The 16,982-nt window shown below is 44.3% G+C and overlaps 1 protein-coding gene across 1 annotated transcript; it reads left to right on the plus strand.

Annotated features, from left to right (window-relative positions):
- Positions 1-8,041: 8,041 nt before the first annotated feature.
- LOC120764930 (charged multivesicular body protein 1b-like) lies at positions 8,042-16,766 on the plus strand. The gene is made up of 8 exons (XM_040089094.1): positions 8,042-8,168; positions 10,309-10,406; positions 11,125-11,271; positions 12,076-12,144; positions 12,293-12,400; positions 12,751-12,794; positions 13,095-13,167; positions 13,754-16,766. The coding sequence occupies exons 1-8, from the start codon at positions 8,153-8,155 to the stop codon at positions 13,796-13,798; spliced, it is 600 nt and encodes a 199-aa protein (XP_039945028.1). The 5' UTR covers positions 8,042-8,152; the 3' UTR covers positions 13,799-16,766.
- The last annotated feature ends 216 nt before the right edge of the window (positions 16,767-16,982 follow it).

Below are 16,982 nucleotides of genomic sequence, written 5' to 3' on the forward strand. Positions count from 1 at the left end.
GGTCATGGGAGCTACCTCAACTTCCAAGGGTGTGTGTGTTGTGTCCCCAATAACAAAATACTCACTGTTCAGTTCCATGTGGTTAACCTTCATGTCCTGTGAAATGTTTTGCAGGTCCACTGTAATTACTGTCCAATCAGTAGATCTGAAATGAAAACCTTTGGTAGTCACGAGCCTATATCGGCCTCGCGGCTGCCATACCTTGCTAGTTGAACATTTGACATTTTTATTTTTCTGTACCCCCACACCCTGCGACCTGCCCTCCCCCTTTTTTGTTAAGAGAGAGACATTTGCCACGGTATGGCCTTGTAAATTTCTTTCTTGGCGCGTCAAGGAGATAAAATCTGGGCCGCGCTGTGAATTCAGTTTTTTTGATTTTTTGACTTGCGTTTCTGGTTTTTTGGGCAGGCCTTGGCAAAGTGTCCTGGCCTTTTGCAGCGGTGGCAGATGATGTGCTGCAGCTGGTCTGATGACATTGGTTGCCTCCTTGGTCCTGGTGCTGCAGCTGCCACAGGCTTTGGGTGTGTCAGTCCTGGATTCCTTTCAGATGCACTGAAAAGTTCTGCTCTCCTGGTACAGGCTTCTATCATCTGTGCAAGACTAGGCAATGGGTCAAGGGGAAGGCTAAGAATGATTCTACGACAGGTCCCATTACCATTCCTCTGAGCCATCTCTTTAATCAATTCTGCCTGTACCTCTGGGTCTTGCACTTGTCTTTCTACTTGACTTTTCAGACGATCCACAAACTGCAAGAAATTCTCTGAAGGAAACTGTTTAATGTTAACATAACTGGTCTTTATCTCAGGTGATGGAATCTGATAAAAAGTCTTTTCTGCAGCATTACAGATCTTATCTAAAACTGACTTGGATAACCACCAAATTTGCTCATTCGCACTAGATAAATCACCTTCACCGCACAAATGATCATGTGTGATGTTATTGTCATCGCTGTCCTGAGCATCAGGAGTTTGCTGAATTTCCTGCAATACTGTTTTCAACGCTTTTTTCCATAATCCTTCCCATAGGTCATACTCTGAGGGAGTTAATAGGCATCTGAATAAATCTTTAATGTCACTGGGTACCATCTCATTTGAATTGAAGGTAGCTTTCATCATGCTCTTAAATATTTCACTGGATCTCCCAAATTGTTTCTGCATTTTACACAGCTCTTTTTTATCTTGGTATGAAAAAGGCAAATACTCTCTGCACACATGACGTTTTCCTGTATATACGACTGGGGCTACACCTGGTATGCTTTCCTGATCATTATTCTGAGTTGCTAAAAATCCTGCTGCTTCTCCATTGCCCAGGCAGCCAGAGGGTGTTGTCCCCCCGCCTCCCTGGGATCCAGCAACAGGCAGCTCTTCCCTCCTCCCCTGGGGCCCCAGGTTAGGCTGCTCCTTAGCCCTTGCTGCGGGGGGGGGCCACTCCCCCCGACTCCGCTGCTGCAGGCTGGCAGCCGCCCTTCATTATCTATCCCCCCATCCACGCTGGGAGTAGCGGTTGTAAGGCACCCTCCCCTCTCCCCCTTCGTGCGGCCGCTGGGAGGGAGGGGGAGGCACTGGGGAGAAGGGTGGGGTGGGGGATTGGGTGAGAGATATGGGGTCGGGGCGGGAATTGGGGGGAAGAAGGGATAGTGAGAAGGAGGTGGAATGCAATGCCGTCCGCCATCAGGGGTGACCGCGTAGCGCGAGCCCCCCAGGGTCTCATCCACGTGGCCAGAGCCCTGAGAGAAAAAAAGTGCATCTTGCTGAGGGAAAACAGGTGGGAGAGGAGGGTATAAGGACGATGGGTGGGTTTGAGGAGCAGAATCCAGTATGGAATCAGGGAATCCCTGCTTCTCGGGAACAGGGAATTGCTGAGAGGTTTTGCATGGCTGTCTGCTGTTTTTTGCTTCTAACAGCTTCTTGCGTACTTGTAAGAATATTGGAATAAATAAAGAAATTTTGTTTTCCCCATTTTCAACTTTTAAAGTTATTAATTTTCCCACATCATCCCAAAATGAAACAGAATTTATATCTTGTAGAGTACTGTCTGGAATCTCAGCTGACAGCCAGGAAATAAATTTGATTAAGAGCTTATTAGTGTGATATATGTTCTAAAGTTAATTCATGTTAATAGGATATAAAATGTAATACAAGCCATATAAATATAAGTTTTGTATAAACTAGCATGTTATAAGTTAAGTTTTGTTCAAACTAGCATATTGTGAATTAACTCAGGGGAAGGTGGCTCAACAAAAGAAAGGAATTTCTCTAGCCCGAAAAGGCATGGGAGGGACACGAGGAAAACATGATTGGAATTACCAGAAAGGGGAATGAGAAAATGCCGCTGCCGGGAATCCTTGAAAGGGAACAAAAGGCGACAGAAAACGAAGATGATAGCCCGGAGAACCAGATGATTACCTCAGATCAATATCTAGATCGTCTCCGTCAGAAATTAACATCTCCACACCACACCTGGACCCAACCATTAACAGCATTGTCCTCCTCCGCCGATCTATTCAGACTCTCGGAACTGAGACCTGCATGATTAATGAAGATGCCTCGGAGGAAGGACCGTCGAAATCCCGAGCCTCTCTCCGCGATCCAGTGTATAAAAAGAGACTGCTGCAAACCAAAAATGTGAACTTGGGGGATAACAGACTGACAGAGTATGCTATCAAGTGTTCACCCAGCGGCGACCCCGGGCTCGACGCTGTCCTTTTAATTGTGGCTGTCTGAGACTGTCATTTTGTCTCTCAATAAAATTCCAAATTTTGATTTTTCGAATTTGGTCCATCTTATTTATAACACTAGGAAATTTTAGATCTGTTGAAATGTTTCTAAGTTGTTTAAAAGCACTCTTTTGATTTCTCAATAAACGTATGCCCATGTTTCTGATGTTTTAAAAGGCAAACTGTTCGAAAAATCTAACCCCTGACGTGAAAAACTAAAGACGCCGCTGCGTCCCGCTTGCTCCCGAGGTATCAGAGGCAAGGCGGGCTGGTCGCGGCTCGGGGCGGCCGTCTCTGGCCGCTTTTCCCGACTGCGGGGACACGGGCAGGGGGGTGTCCCGGTGCCGGCTTCTGTCCCGGGACCCTCCCATAGCTAGCCCACCCCAAAAACGCGCGCTTTTCCCCGGTACACGGAACTCCAGCCGTTCCGCAGAGAAAAAAAATCTCTAACCACGTTACGCAAACACACTGCGGCGCAGGGTCCTAAAGCTCTCTCACTATTAAACTATAGGGATCTTCTAGCGAACCCCGCAGCACGTGTTGCAACGTCAGGGTTTTCTGTCTAAAGGTCGACTCACTTTTATAGTAAAAGCGAACTCCCGACCCTGTCCTGGCACCCCGAGCTGCTCGAAAGCAGCCAGTAGTGGCCTGGTAGTTGCACCTCCCAAAGAGCTTTGTTAACCCCTTAAATAGGGAGTCCCTCTTCATGCGTGGGCTTATTAATATTTCATAACAAACCGACGTTGGGGGCCAACTGAAAATATACTTCCCTCTAGCCACCCCCCAGCTCTCGCTAGCTCAGTTATTCAGGGGTTTTAGGGAAATATATTTCAGAGAGACAGAATAGAGATTTCAAAAGAGTGGCTCTCACCCCCAGCTTCCGTCCAGGCTTTATTCTCGATGTGATGTTCCAGGAGGCCGAGGAGAGAGAGAACCAGGAAGAAACAGGGGTATATCTAGTTTTTGGCCAAGGAAAGATATTGGCCCTGAGCCAATAGGGTCAGGAGTAGGTATGATAGGGAAAAAGGGTTGAACTACATAGCACAGGTTTCAGGGGGACTCTGAGGGGAAAAAACATTCATCAGAGGAACACAACAGATTTGATCATCACAGGAATAAAAATCAAGCTGTTTGTGGCCTTTATACCTAATGGCAAAGTCATATTCAGGTTTGGATGCATTTCAAAAATGCCATTTTATAGTAACAACCACTGCTTGGGAGGTTTATGCAATATGGGATCTCAGGTGCTGTGAAAATAAAATGTACCTTTGTTCCCTCTTGCAAAACATGAAGGGTATTCCTGTGGGCTTGGCTGAAAGGCATCAAGGAAATGCCAAATGTTTGTAACATACTTCACTGAAAAGCTGTTGAGGGTTAAGTTTCCTGTAGAATTTCCCCCCCCTCCCCCCACAAGTTGCTAGGAGACTAAATACTGATAGATATACAGTGCTTAACCTGGACAAAAGAAGCTGATCACTTAGTTTTGGGGGAGGGAAAAAGCTCCGGGGAGAGCTGAGGGTGGTGGTCACGGCTCTCAGTCTTCTGGTGAGCACGGATCGGGCGACTGCTGGCTGCCTGGAGTCCACGGTTAATGGAGGAGTCTGGTCCTGGGAATTCTACCATCTGTTAGAGAGCCCAGGAATTCGGAGTTTCTTCACTGTCCTGCTGGATTTTGGGTGAGCCCGGGTCCAGCCGCTGCGGCTTCTCCGGCACTGCCAACTTTGCCTGCCGAGGACACCCCCTGCCTGCCGAGGACAATCCACCACGCCCGGCTTCCAGCCATCAGCGCCGGAGCTTCCACCATTTGCCCTCGGGGTTCTTGGTTCTGTTTTACTATTATTATAATTGCTGTTGTTTTTTTGTCTGTCCTGTTATATTTACTAGTGAAGGACTGTTATTCTTTTCCCCATAGCTCTGACTGAAAAGTTTTCTTAATCTTCCAAATTATAATAACACGGAGGGAAGGATTTGAATTCCTCATTTCCTAGAGAGGCCTGCCTTTCCTTAGCAGACACCTGTCGTTTCAAACCAAGACAAAAGCTCATTATACTTAACAAATCCTGGGTTGGTCAATTCCTGCATGTGAAAACACAAAGTAAAGGGAAGAAAGAGATGGAAAAGAACATGATGGAGGCAGAATAAAAGAAAGAAAGACTGAGCTGAAACATCACAGACAGAGAAGGAAAATTTTATGTAATGAATGTTTTCCACCTCATCACCTCCTTCCTGCCCTAAACACCATCACCACCTGTAAGTGCATTCATTAAACTGGCAAATCCATACACCTCCACCATGCCTGGAAGTTGAATTCTGCTGAGTTTTCAGCACTTTTATTTAATAATTCAGATTTTTTTCATATTTTCAGTTCACTTCTTTCCTAGTTCATCTTCTTGTGCAGCTCAGTTTGTCAGTTTTATTTCTCCAAAGTGCTATGGAGGGAGCAACATATAATTCACAACTCAATAAAATTTAAGGAAAAATAAATATTTGCTGCATCCAAGAGGAGATGGAGGATGTGTAAGAGGGGAGGAGGCAGGAGGTAGACTTGAAATTGCTGCTTTTGGAAGAGATTTGAGAATTGAGTTGGTACCTCAGTGCAAAATGGCTCGGGCTCTAAAATGGATTTATCAAGAATTGAAATGAAAAATGCAGGAGGGAGCTGTTCAGAAATCATGTCTGTGCAAGGTGATTTCAGTCTAAATGAACAGTACTGGACACCCATGATTGTTTGAAGGTAAACCAATTTATGTACAATTTTATAGTCTGGAAAAAGCCATCAACTGTACCTTCACCTTTCAAAACCTGGGATACAGCAAACACCTTCCCATTTTAGAGGCAGAGGTCTCTACCAAGAGTTCAGAGATTAATCAACAGCTTTATTCCCTCCTAACCATTGGTGACTCAGATGTCAAAAAACAGGGACTCCAATGTCAAAGTTATTCTTTTTCTCCTGGGTGAGAGAGGCTGGAGGGTCTGGGCACTGAGCTCCTGTGAGCAAAGCCTCACTCTGTGCCCAAAGCACAGCTCAGGAGGGACCCTCCTACACTTCCAGAATGTTATTATAACAAAAATATTTCTAAATTATTAAATTACATAGGTTTCATTGCAATCTGTGCAAACATCTTGGTGTGTCTCTACACCTGCACCCACAGTAGGTAACATATTTAATTCAGGTTGCTGAAGATAATTGCTTGGTTATGTGTTTCTTCCAAATTTGGAGTTTTTTTAATAATGAAAATTCAGTGATGATTGTCAGGAAAAAACACAAATCAATAAAATGTATTTCTTTTTTACCTCAGGTAGCTTTTTAAGGTATACCACCAAGATATTTTCTCAGCAGTCAAAAGGAAAGAAAAATTTCAGTTGGAATTTGTGAGCTAATGTCCTGAGCAGCTCTGAGGAAGCTGCAGCCCAGTGTGTTCCCTCCTGTGTCACCTGTGTGACACTGATTGATGCTTCTCCAGTTTTAATTGAGGTAGAACATTACATGCTCCTGTTTCTGAGCAGGTTTTGCTGCTTTGTTCTCTAACATTGTTGTGGGTAATTAGGTCAGGTTCACTTCTCTTTGACAGCACTGAAATGAATAATTTTTTTCAGAGTAGATGATCACTCTAATACTTCCTATCTAATATCACCTCCAAATCGTGTCCTAATGAGAGAGTTCCAGGAATATAAGAGAAAAAAAGAGGTGGATGTTCAATGATCTAGTGTCTGCTTCTGACACTGGAAAACTTTATTCATTTAAAGAACTATTACTCATGAGAATTACTGTGCAAGCTTCCAGGAGGCTGAACAGAGGATGGTTGTCCAAGCAGGAACAGACTATTTTAAACAGAGAACTATTAAATATGTTAAATCTCTCCTACAGCCCTCCCAAGATTTGGTTTAAAACCATAGATAACACTTCTGTGAACTGGTGATACTGATAATTATCAGAAAATCTCATCTTTTCCCATCTCCTGGATAAAAAGGTCCTTCCTGCAGACCTCTCCTATTACACACATGGAGTCTGTCACTGCTGTGGTGTCACCAGTTTGGTTTCAAAGCTTTCACAGCCAGGACTCAGTGATCTTTATCATTATAAATTCAGACTCCTGAGACACCAGCAAGAATAATTAGTTACTGGCTTTGCTCAAGTGTCTTCTGCCACACTCTTTGCAGTTCATTTGCCACAAGCACTTCTGTGTTATTACCATATCCACAACTCCTACAGGCATTTCACCTGGGAAGAACCTCCAGCTCAGTTGCATCACTCTTCTGGCAGGTTGTCTGAGATGCCTCAGAAGAAAATGTCATTAAATATAGATCCTGGTGGGTGAGAGGCTGGACATGGCCCAGCCAACAGCCCCCCAAGTCCTGGGCTCATCCCTAGTGTGGGCAGCAGGAAGGGGGGGGAGATTCTGCCCTGCAGAGCTGCCTCCAGCACTGGGATCCAGAAGGATGTGGAGCTGCTGGAGCCAGTCCAGAGGAGGCTACAAATGATTAGAGGGGATGGGGCAGCTCTGCTCTGGAGGAAAGCTGGGAGAGCCAGGGGTATCCACTGTGGAGAAGCTTTGGGGTGACTTAATTGTGGCCTTCCAGTACCTGAAGGAGATGACAAAAAAAATGAAGAGACACTATTTATTTACAAGGGACTGGAGAGACAGGACAACTGGGGAATGGATTCAAACTGAAGGAGAGGAGAGATATCCAAAGGAGGGGACATGAAGATGGTGAAGTGCCTTGAGGAGCAGCTGAGGGCACTTGGTCTGTTCAGCTGGAGGAGACTAAGGGGAAACTCAGCGCAGTTACAACTCCCTCGTGAGGGAAAGCAGGGGGCCAGGCACTGATCTCTGTGGTGACAGAGACAGGATGAAGGGAACGGCTGGAGCTGTGCCAGGGTCAGGCTGGAGATCAGCAAAAGGTTCTTCCTCCAGAGGGTGTCGGTCACTGCCCAGGCTCCCCAGGGAATGGGCACGGCCTCAAGGCTGCCAGAGCTGCAGGAGCGTTTGGACAACGCTCCCAGTGATGCACAGGGTGAGATTGTTGGGGTGTCAGTGCAGGGCCAGGAACCAGATTGATGATCTTTGTGGATCCCTTCCAACTCAGGATATTCTGTCACTTAGATTGGATATTAGGAGGAAAATCTTCCCTGTGAGTGCGGTGAGGCCCTGGAATAGATTTTGAAGAGAAGCTGTGGCTCCCGCATCCCTGGAAACGCCCAAGGCCCGGCTGGCCGGCATTTGGAGCACCCCAATCTATGAATGCATTCCCGCCCACAGCAGGGGAGGGCCGGGATGAGGTTCCCGGTCTCTCCCAGCCCAAAGCCGCAGGCGTGGCCCCGCCCCGGCTCGTCACGGGGTTGGAACCCGGAGCCGCCGGAGCCGCCGCTCCCCCCGGGTCCAGCGCTGCTCCAACCCGGTCCGGAGTCGCGCCGCTCCCCCCGGGGCCGCCAGCATGTCCAACATGGAGAGTATCCTCGGGCGGGACCGCGGGCAGGACGGGCCAGGAGCCGCCGGGGCGGGGAAGGTGGCGGTGGCGGTGGCGGTGGAGAGCGAGGCCTCCCCGCCGGGGGGAGCCCCCGGGGCGCGGGGAACGAGGAGGCGAATCCCTCACTCATGGCGGTGGTCGTGGGGCCCGAGGGGCAGCGGCAGGAGCAGGGGGAGGGCTAGGTGTGACACTGGCAGGGGCTGAGATCTCAGCTTCGGAATTCTCTTCTGAAGACGAGAAAACCGAGAAGGGATCTCATATTCCATACCAATATCTCCAGGGGATGTCAGTGGATGGTGCCAGGCTCTGTTCAGTGGTGCCCAGCACCAGGATGAGAAGCAGTGGCCATAAACTAAAAACCAAGGAATTCCACCTCAACACGAAGAATTTTCCATGGAGGGGGCAGAGCACTGGAACAACTGCTATAGGGGGTGTGGAGTCTCTGTCTCGAGACATCCCAAACCCACCTGGACACGTTCCTGTGTCACCTGCTCCAGGTGACCCTGCCAGGGCAGGGGGGTTGGACTGGGTGATCTCCAGAATTTCCTTCTAATCTCAGTTATTCCGTGCTCCTGTGGTTTCATCACCTTGAAGGGACAAGGAAGTGAGTGGGAAGTTCAGTGTCTCTTCCCAAGGTATGATCAGGCAGCCTTGGTTGGGAGTGAGGAGGGAGAGGCAGTGTTGTGGTAGGTGGAGGGACAGCCCAGTTCCTGAGGCAGAAAACACAATTTCTACTAAAAATAGTGCAAATTGTGCTGCAGGGACAGCATACCTGTGTATAGACTGGAGTGATGTCAGCAGGGCTGTCCCCCAAACAGACACCGTCAGCTGTGCTTCCTGCTCTTGGAAAGAATTTACACACAGAGCCCTACGTGGGCTGACTGGAACTTTCATGCTGTATAAAACCATCTTAACCCACAGGGGCAGAAAACTCTTACAGATTCCAAAGGTCTCAGTGAGGTTGGAATGTGCAGGCAGTGCTGGTAGGGTCTGATGGGATTGCTGGAGCAGCTGACTGTGAGTCACAAACTGAGGTGGAAGTTGGGTTCCACTCAGGTTGTGGCAAACTCGGGTTTGTTCTTGAGTTTTGAGAAAGACACTTGAAGGGAGGAGCAGGAATGTGCTCCTCAGGGATTGGTGAGCTGGTTTAATGTCAGGTAAATTCCCCAGCTGAGTAACTGAGGAAGTTATTTGAAAATAAGCTGCTCTGGTACTGGTACCTACATTAATAGATATTCTAAATGCAAAGTCAGGCATGTTACCTGTTTGTAGCCTGCCTGTGATGTTTATAAGATAACAAAGACATTCCTAAGGTCTCCAGGTTGCTGTCAGAGTAAGAGGAATAGCTGGACTTTAAAGCAGAAAACAGCTCTGGAATAATTTATGTGCTTGAAATATTGAAGAAACCTCAAGTACTCATAATGTTTAGCTTTGTGCTTCCATTTAATTGTTAATCATCTTAATACCTGCTGCATCTTCCTCTTGGGATATCATAGGCGGCAGGAAAGAAACCTACAAAGCTTTGTACTTACATATTGTTTGAGAAAGGCTTGTATTATTTGGTAGCTTTCATCAACAGTATTTTAAGAGAATGTTTTTTATTGTTATTTTTACAGCACACTATTCTCTGTCAGTAATAGTTTAGTGCATTCATTCCAAATCACTCTGAAGGCTTGTCTTACTGTTTTCTTGGAGCTTTCAGTATAAGCAGTTGAACTTATGTTTTTAAAGTTTCTCTTCTTTACTGAAGTGCTCTCTGCCCAAAAGTCAGATGATGGACCTGTCAGGGAGCCTGGGGATCACTCACATGACCCAGGACTGGGAAGGAGTTGGATGAGCAGTTTAAATCCAAGATCCTGCTGGGTTATAGCTGGCTGTGGCCAGCTGAGCCAGTTTGCTGTTACACTGTTCATTTGTTGTGTTCCTTAGTGACTTTGGGCTTTTTTTTGGATGGAGAGGTTCCAGGCAAGTCAGGATTTCACATAATTTCACTGAGAGTCTCAGGCTTTGGGTATGGGAGTGAAAGTAACCGGCAGAGAACCACTCTCAGTTCCTCTTGGGGGGTGTTTGGTGGTTGGATTTATCACTCTGAAATAGGTTTGGTCCCTTAACTTGCACTGCAGAACACCTCTTTAATTTGAAGTTTGCTGCAAAGGAGCTCAACAGGAACTCCAAAAAATGCGACAAAGAAGAAAAGGCTGAGAAAGCTAAAATTAAGAAGGTAAGTCTGAACCAAGCTTTTTAGATCTGTTGCTTGCCTGTTAGAGCAGGAAGACATCTGGTGTTTTGTCATTTCCCTGGTGTGCATGCTAATAATCATGTGGTCAATGTTTGTGATTTTAAAAATGTGACTATAAATCTTCCTGTGCTTATTAATAAACATGAGGATAAATCCTTGTGCATCCTCATGGACAGCTTCTGGCATTTGCTTCCCTAGAGGATTGTCTTGTATGTGCTTTGGTAGAGACTGTTGTTCTCAGAGTTAAAACCACTTCATGTTCATCAGCTTGTATTAAAATGGGCTTGTGGAGAGGAACTTCAAAACAGCTTTTGAGTCCTTGAAGTAGTGAAGAGAGAGACTAAATTGATTTGGTGTATTTTTTGCCCATGAGATACAGCTGTACCAACTTTGTGTTTTTGTCTTGAGACTGAAAATGTTTTCAGGAACAGAAATTATGTACCTGTAGCTCTGCAAATCTGCCTATTTGAAGTGCATTCTTTCCAATGCCTTCCTTGGAAAGAAGTTAGAAGTTCTCATTTTGGAAATGTTTGGGATCTACTGTGGGAGGAGGGAGGGATTTGTTTTCTTTTTTAATAGAAAAAGATATAGTGACTAATGAATGTTTCTTTCAAAGCCAAAACAGACTACACAGAAATCCTATGTACAAGAGCGGGCAAGGGTAAAAGGCTTTTCCTTTTGTCTCTCCCTCTTTGCCAAGGCCATTCAGAAGGGGAACATGGAAGTGGCGCGGATCCACGCGGAGAACGCCATCCGCCAGAAGAACCAGGCCATCAACTTCCTGCGCATGAGTGCCCGCGTGGACGCTGTGGCAGCCAGAGTTCAGACTGCTGTCACCATAGGCAAGGTGAGGCTCTCCCCATCCTGCAGGGGCAAGGAGAAGACTTCTCATCTTCTCTGGAGTGGTTTCATCCCAGCTGGAACGAGCTGGGAACTTCCACTTTTGCTTTTAGAGGTAGCCAAGAATCAGGTGCTAGATTTCCTCTGGCAGCTGCTCTTTGGATTATTTCACAAAGATACTTCTCCCCTTCAAAATAAAGTCATGAGGTAGGAGTTGTGATTCCAGAGATCTTTTCTGGCTCAAATAGTTGTTTAAGGTAAACTGATTTACTGCTCTTCATCTTGAAAGTTTATTGTGACCTATGGACCAAATGTATCCCTTAACAGTGTCAGGTCTCAAGTCTACAGAAATGAATGCCATATAAAGCTCATTTTTAGTGAATTTTGCCTCAGAATGTGTATTTCAAGTGGCTGAGTTAATTTCTAGAGCTGGGAATGGTAGGAGCTATTTACAATATGACATTCCAGATGGCAATAGGATATTCCCTTCTATTTGATACTGTCAAAGCTCTGTGGAAAGAGATGAGAGAGCTGGGTAAGAAATAACAGAATCCCAGAATAATTTGGGTTGGAAGGGACCTTAAAGCCCATCCAGTGTCACCCCCTGCCATGGACAGAGACACCTTCCACTATCCCAGGTTGCTCCAAGCCCCATCCAACCTGGCCTTGGACACTTCCAGGGATCCAGAGGCAGCCACAGCTTCTCTGGGAACCAGATGTGAGGGCCAGGGCCTCCCCACCCTCACAGGGAAGGATTTGTTCCTAAACTGCTCATTTTTTCCTTGTAATAATTTCCTTCCCCTTGTTTCAGGTAACAAAGTCGATGGCAGGGGTGGTGAAGTCAATGGATGCCACCTTGAAGAGCATGAACTTGGAAAAGGTAAATAGACTTAATATTTTTGGAGCTGACATCAAAAGCAGAAGGGACAACAGGTACAAGTTTTAGAAAGGGAAATTCAATCAAGAGTTTTCCAGTTGAGATGTATTATTTCTGTTATCTGAAGTGATTTGATTCATGTTTTTCATAGATATCTGCACTAATGGACAAATTTGAGCACCAGTTTGAGACACTGGATGTTCAGACACAACAGATGGAAGACACAATGAGCAACACTACGACATTAACAACGCCACAAGTAAGAATAATAGAATATATTTTAGCAAGGTGATTTTAAATTATGTGTCTAAATTGTTCATTAACAGCACTTGAAACATTCAGGCATATGTTTGGGGTTTTTTACAGATAAGTTGAATTCTGTAGAAGCATTATTTACAAGCCAGAGTTCAATTAATGTCATTTTAACTGCTGAGCACCTCTGCTCCTTATTTCTGAGTTCATACCTTCTAGTGGTTAAGCACAAAACTATTCTGCCAAAGGCATTTACTTTTAAATCAGTTTAGTTAAAATAATTCCTGTTCTCTGAAAATCTAACAAGAGGTTGTCAGAAGCTCCAAATGCAACAATCCATTTTGTTTTTTCCTTTAGAACCAAGTGGACATGCTCCTGCAGGAAATGGCAGATGAAGCAGGGTAAGTGAAATTTCTATTTCTTGAATAAATCTTGGTTCCCACAACCCTTCCTGGTTATATCTAAGGTTAAATACACTTGTTTTATGTCTGTCTCTTGGAAGCAGAGAAAAAACACAATTTTCCTTTTACCTCTGGACATACCTGGCTTGTCCTGGTAGTAAGTCAGAATTACTTACCAGCTTGTGTAACTCTGGAATGTTCAGGGGGTGCTGTCTCATTGTTTCTTTGCTGTCAATTATGGTGCTTCCCCCTTGATCCACCTGTGCCTGACTTGGTGTTTGCTCTGTTTTCTCCTGTTAGCCTTGATCTAAACATGGAACTACCTCAAGGACAGACAGGTTCTGTTGGTACAAGCGTGGCCTCAGCAGAACAGGTAAATGGTGGAATTCAGTGAGGTCAATGTTTTCTGGAGAAGTGGAATGTGAGAATTAATGCTTCACTCAGTCAAAACAAAATGCTAAATTGTTAAATTCTATTTCAGCTGTCCCAAGGAAACTGTGTGGTTAAAAGTCTTGCTATCAAAGTAATTTTAACAATACATTTGTTGAATGTTAAAGGGAAGGGACCTTAAAACTCATCTAGTGCCATGGGCAGGGACACCTTCCACTAGCCCAGGTTGCTCCAAGCTCTGTCCAACCTGGCCTTGGACATTCCCAGGGATGGGGCAGGCACAGCTTCTCTGGGAACCTGTGCCAGGGCCTCCCCACCCTCACAGGGAAGGATTTCAGCCCCCCTGTCCTATCAAATATTCCATGTTCTTTGAAAAATCCCACAAAACCCTAACCCTTTCTCTGCTTAATTCTGTGTTCTGAAACTCCTCCCTCACAGCCATGCTTGAGGTCTTAAGCAAATCTTGTTAAGCCATGAGAGAATTTCTCATGAGCTGGACATCAGATGGCAAAAGTTGCTTTTCCTGTTGCTGATGGTTGGTTTTCCCTTTTTGTTTTCCAACTGTGCAGGATGAGCTGTCACAGAGACTGGCCCGCCTACGTGATCAAGTCTAAGTGAACAGAGCTGCAGTTCTTTGGAGCTGCTTCCAAATTCCCTGTCTGGAACTAACCCTGCACTACACTCAAGGTGTAAAACAGTCCAGCTTAGGTGTTTGAATATTTGTAATATAGTGTGCTTTATTCCCAGCTTGCTAGTCTTTCTAAAATACATTGTGACCCAAAAATATCAGCTCTAATGTCCTTTTCTGTACATTTGGAAGTTGATCTATTTTTTGCAAACTTTTTTCACAAATTGAAGTTGATGTTCTAAGTCTGCTACTAATGGTGGTACGTTCTAGTTACAAGCAAAGCAGTGTTAGTGAGATATATTTAAATTATGATTTTTTTTTTTTTAATTATGAGAACTGCTTATGGTTGGAGAACTGATGTATCAGTTCAGATGATTGTTGTAGATCATTTTCCTATAGAACCAAACTCCTGGAACACACAGGGATGGACAGTGTGGACCTCCTGGAAAATGCACTTGTTGAAACAAATAAGTGGACTTTGAGTTTTTTAGTCTTTAAAAGTTAGGATGAATGTGCTGAAATTAGCAGTTTAGTTCAAAAATGAGTTACCAAAAGCTGATTTCATATAACTGGGGACTTGTATGGTGGCATCACTTTAGCACAGGAGGAATAAAATATATTTTTGGACTCTTTGCCAGGTCTGTTGCTCTCTGCAGATAAAATCCCATTGTTTGTAATATTCTGGTTGTAGGGATTCACTAATTTTAGCAATCCCTTTATATTTCTGCATAGTGAGAGAGTCTGGCTGCTCTCAGTAGCTTCAAACTCTTGGTGCAGTTATAAAGTAAGAAATGGTTGTAGAAATTTGTAGCTGAGACCACTTGTGATGTGATAAACAGTGACATTCAAATTCTCTTCCTAATTTTTTTGGGCTCATTTTTATGTTTTGTCTTTGTAGGGGTGAGGGAAGGTGTGGAGCACCAGGCTTGGAATTGGTTCTTAATTGCCTGGTGCTCAGGGCCACATGTGTTTTCCAGTGTTAGGGAATTGTATAAGGAAAAGAAAAAAAGCCTCACTTTTTTATTCAAGCAGGATTTTTTCAATGAAAATGTGCAAAAACAATTAAACTTTTTAGAGCAGTTTCAGATATTATTTTGAATGTGTTACCCTGTGACGATACTAGCTCTCCAGGGTTCCAACATTACCCAACTCACTCCAAGGGTTGAGCAGGATGTTATGTACTGAAGTAATCGAGGTTAGTGTAAAAATAAAATCAGGAAAATAAGATAGACAAAACAACCTGAAATGTTGTGGTATCCTCTCTCACACTGGCAGCTGAATTAAATCTGTGAGTTTAAAATGGGGTCTTTTCACTTGTTAGAAAGAAACTGGGGTTAAAAATAAATGTAAACATCTTGAGTGTTCTTCCTGTAAACAGGAGAAGTTGGAAGGTGACTAAAAAACACCTATTGACAGCTGTAGTCTGGCCACGATCCTGTCAAATGATCAATAAAACATCCTAGAAAGGGACTTTTTCCTGCATTTTCTTCCCTGGCTGCTTCTGAACATTGTAACCAAGATCATGGTGTATCTATGCAACCCAGTTACCCAGCTGGGGTGGCTATGTGTGTGCCTTTGCCTTGCTGGAACTCCTTCAGCTTTTTAATATTCAGTTACTTCATATCATGAGAGTGCTGGAAGCTTCCTGGTGTGGAATCGCTCCACACTGGAGTTTACTTGGAGCTGTCCATGTAATACTGAGGATTCAGTGTCTGATAGCAGACAGCTCCAGCTACTGTGTCTGGCTTCTTTTAATGTTAAAAATGATGCTGCTGTTCGACTGGTTTGGGCCATTCTGGAATTAGTTGAGGGTCAGGCAGTGATTCTGAGCTCCTACATGGTTGATTTTCCCAGTATGTTGCCTTGCTGTGAGCCTTGGAGGGATTTAAAAATAGACTGGGACTGAGATTGTTGCAACAGAAAGGTTAACTAAGCTTCATGATTTTATTGATTGCTGTGGAGTTTTGATCTTATCCCAGGCTGGTGAACTCCAGGACCAACACAGATTTCCAGTGCTGTCTCTTGAGAGGAATTAACAAATACAAAGGTTTGACTGACATAATTAAGGTTATGTCTGGGGGACTGTGATGCAATGAGGCTTAGGAAGAAATAAGTGTTTGAGATAGGGAATTTTTGCCCTGTTGACTTCACTTAAGGAGCTGCTGTGTATTTCAGCCATACCAGGGTTTGGGGCTGGCAGCTCCTGTGTACAGAACTCCTGCCCTTTCCTGGGGAAATGCTTTCATTGTGGCTAGGAGCTGCATCCAGGAAGGTTGAAGTTATATTTTAAATATATACATTTTTCTCATGACATTTGGAAATGCTTAAAGCTGAAAGTTACTCTTAAAGCAATATTTGAGTTTCATCCTTCCTCTCTTCAGGCTCCTCAAAACATTTCTCTTCCCTGAGCAGCTCTGGCTCCTCACTCCGACCTTGTTTTGTCTTTGTAAGTTGACTGTTTGTAAAGTTCATTTCACGTTAAATCACTTGTTTGTGCTTTTCTGGAACCTTATTGCCAGCTAAAATTTCAATATTTCTGTGAAACATTGCTTAAAATGTTGTTGGATGGTTTTGCTCAGCATTTTTATCCTCTGTTACTAAAACTGCTGGTTTGTGGTAGCTTTGTCTTCATTAGAATTCCAAAACAAAGCCATGCAAAGCTTCAGATGAAAGGAGAGGGAAGCAAAACAAGAACAAGAACTTTAATGTCATGATTGCAATGGGATAAAACTTAAAAAGTTGCCTTTGTGGAGATCCTCAGAGCCAAAAATTAGTGAATTTTTGTTAAACATAATCAGCAGTTGTGTATAGACAAATTCTGAAGCTGGTGCCATGTATAGAAAGAGAATAATTTTTGTAGCTCTGGTTGAGTTCACTTTGAAAACTGCTTTACTTGTATGGGACAGTTTGTAAATGTAACTGCAGGTAGTAAATAAAATTGTACAGACAACTCATTCTGGATGTGTGTCCAGGTTGTGTGGCTGCTACAGGTCTCTCTCTATACATGGATGGACAAGCAAGGTCTTTCCTGTGGGAAGACATCCAGAGAATTCAATCTTTATGGGGAGAAAACAAGAAGAAAATAAAGTAGATACTACTGAGAGAGATTTGGAACAATTGGGGAGTAATTAATATTAAGTATAACAACATAAACTAATTTTATGGGGTTT

Source organism: Hirundo rustica, chromosome W, assembly GCF_015227805.2.
Source record: "Hirundo rustica isolate bHirRus1 chromosome W, bHirRus1.pri.v3, whole genome shotgun sequence".
In the NCBI taxonomy this organism is placed as follows: Eukaryota; Metazoa; Chordata; class Aves; order Passeriformes; family Hirundinidae; genus Hirundo; species Hirundo rustica.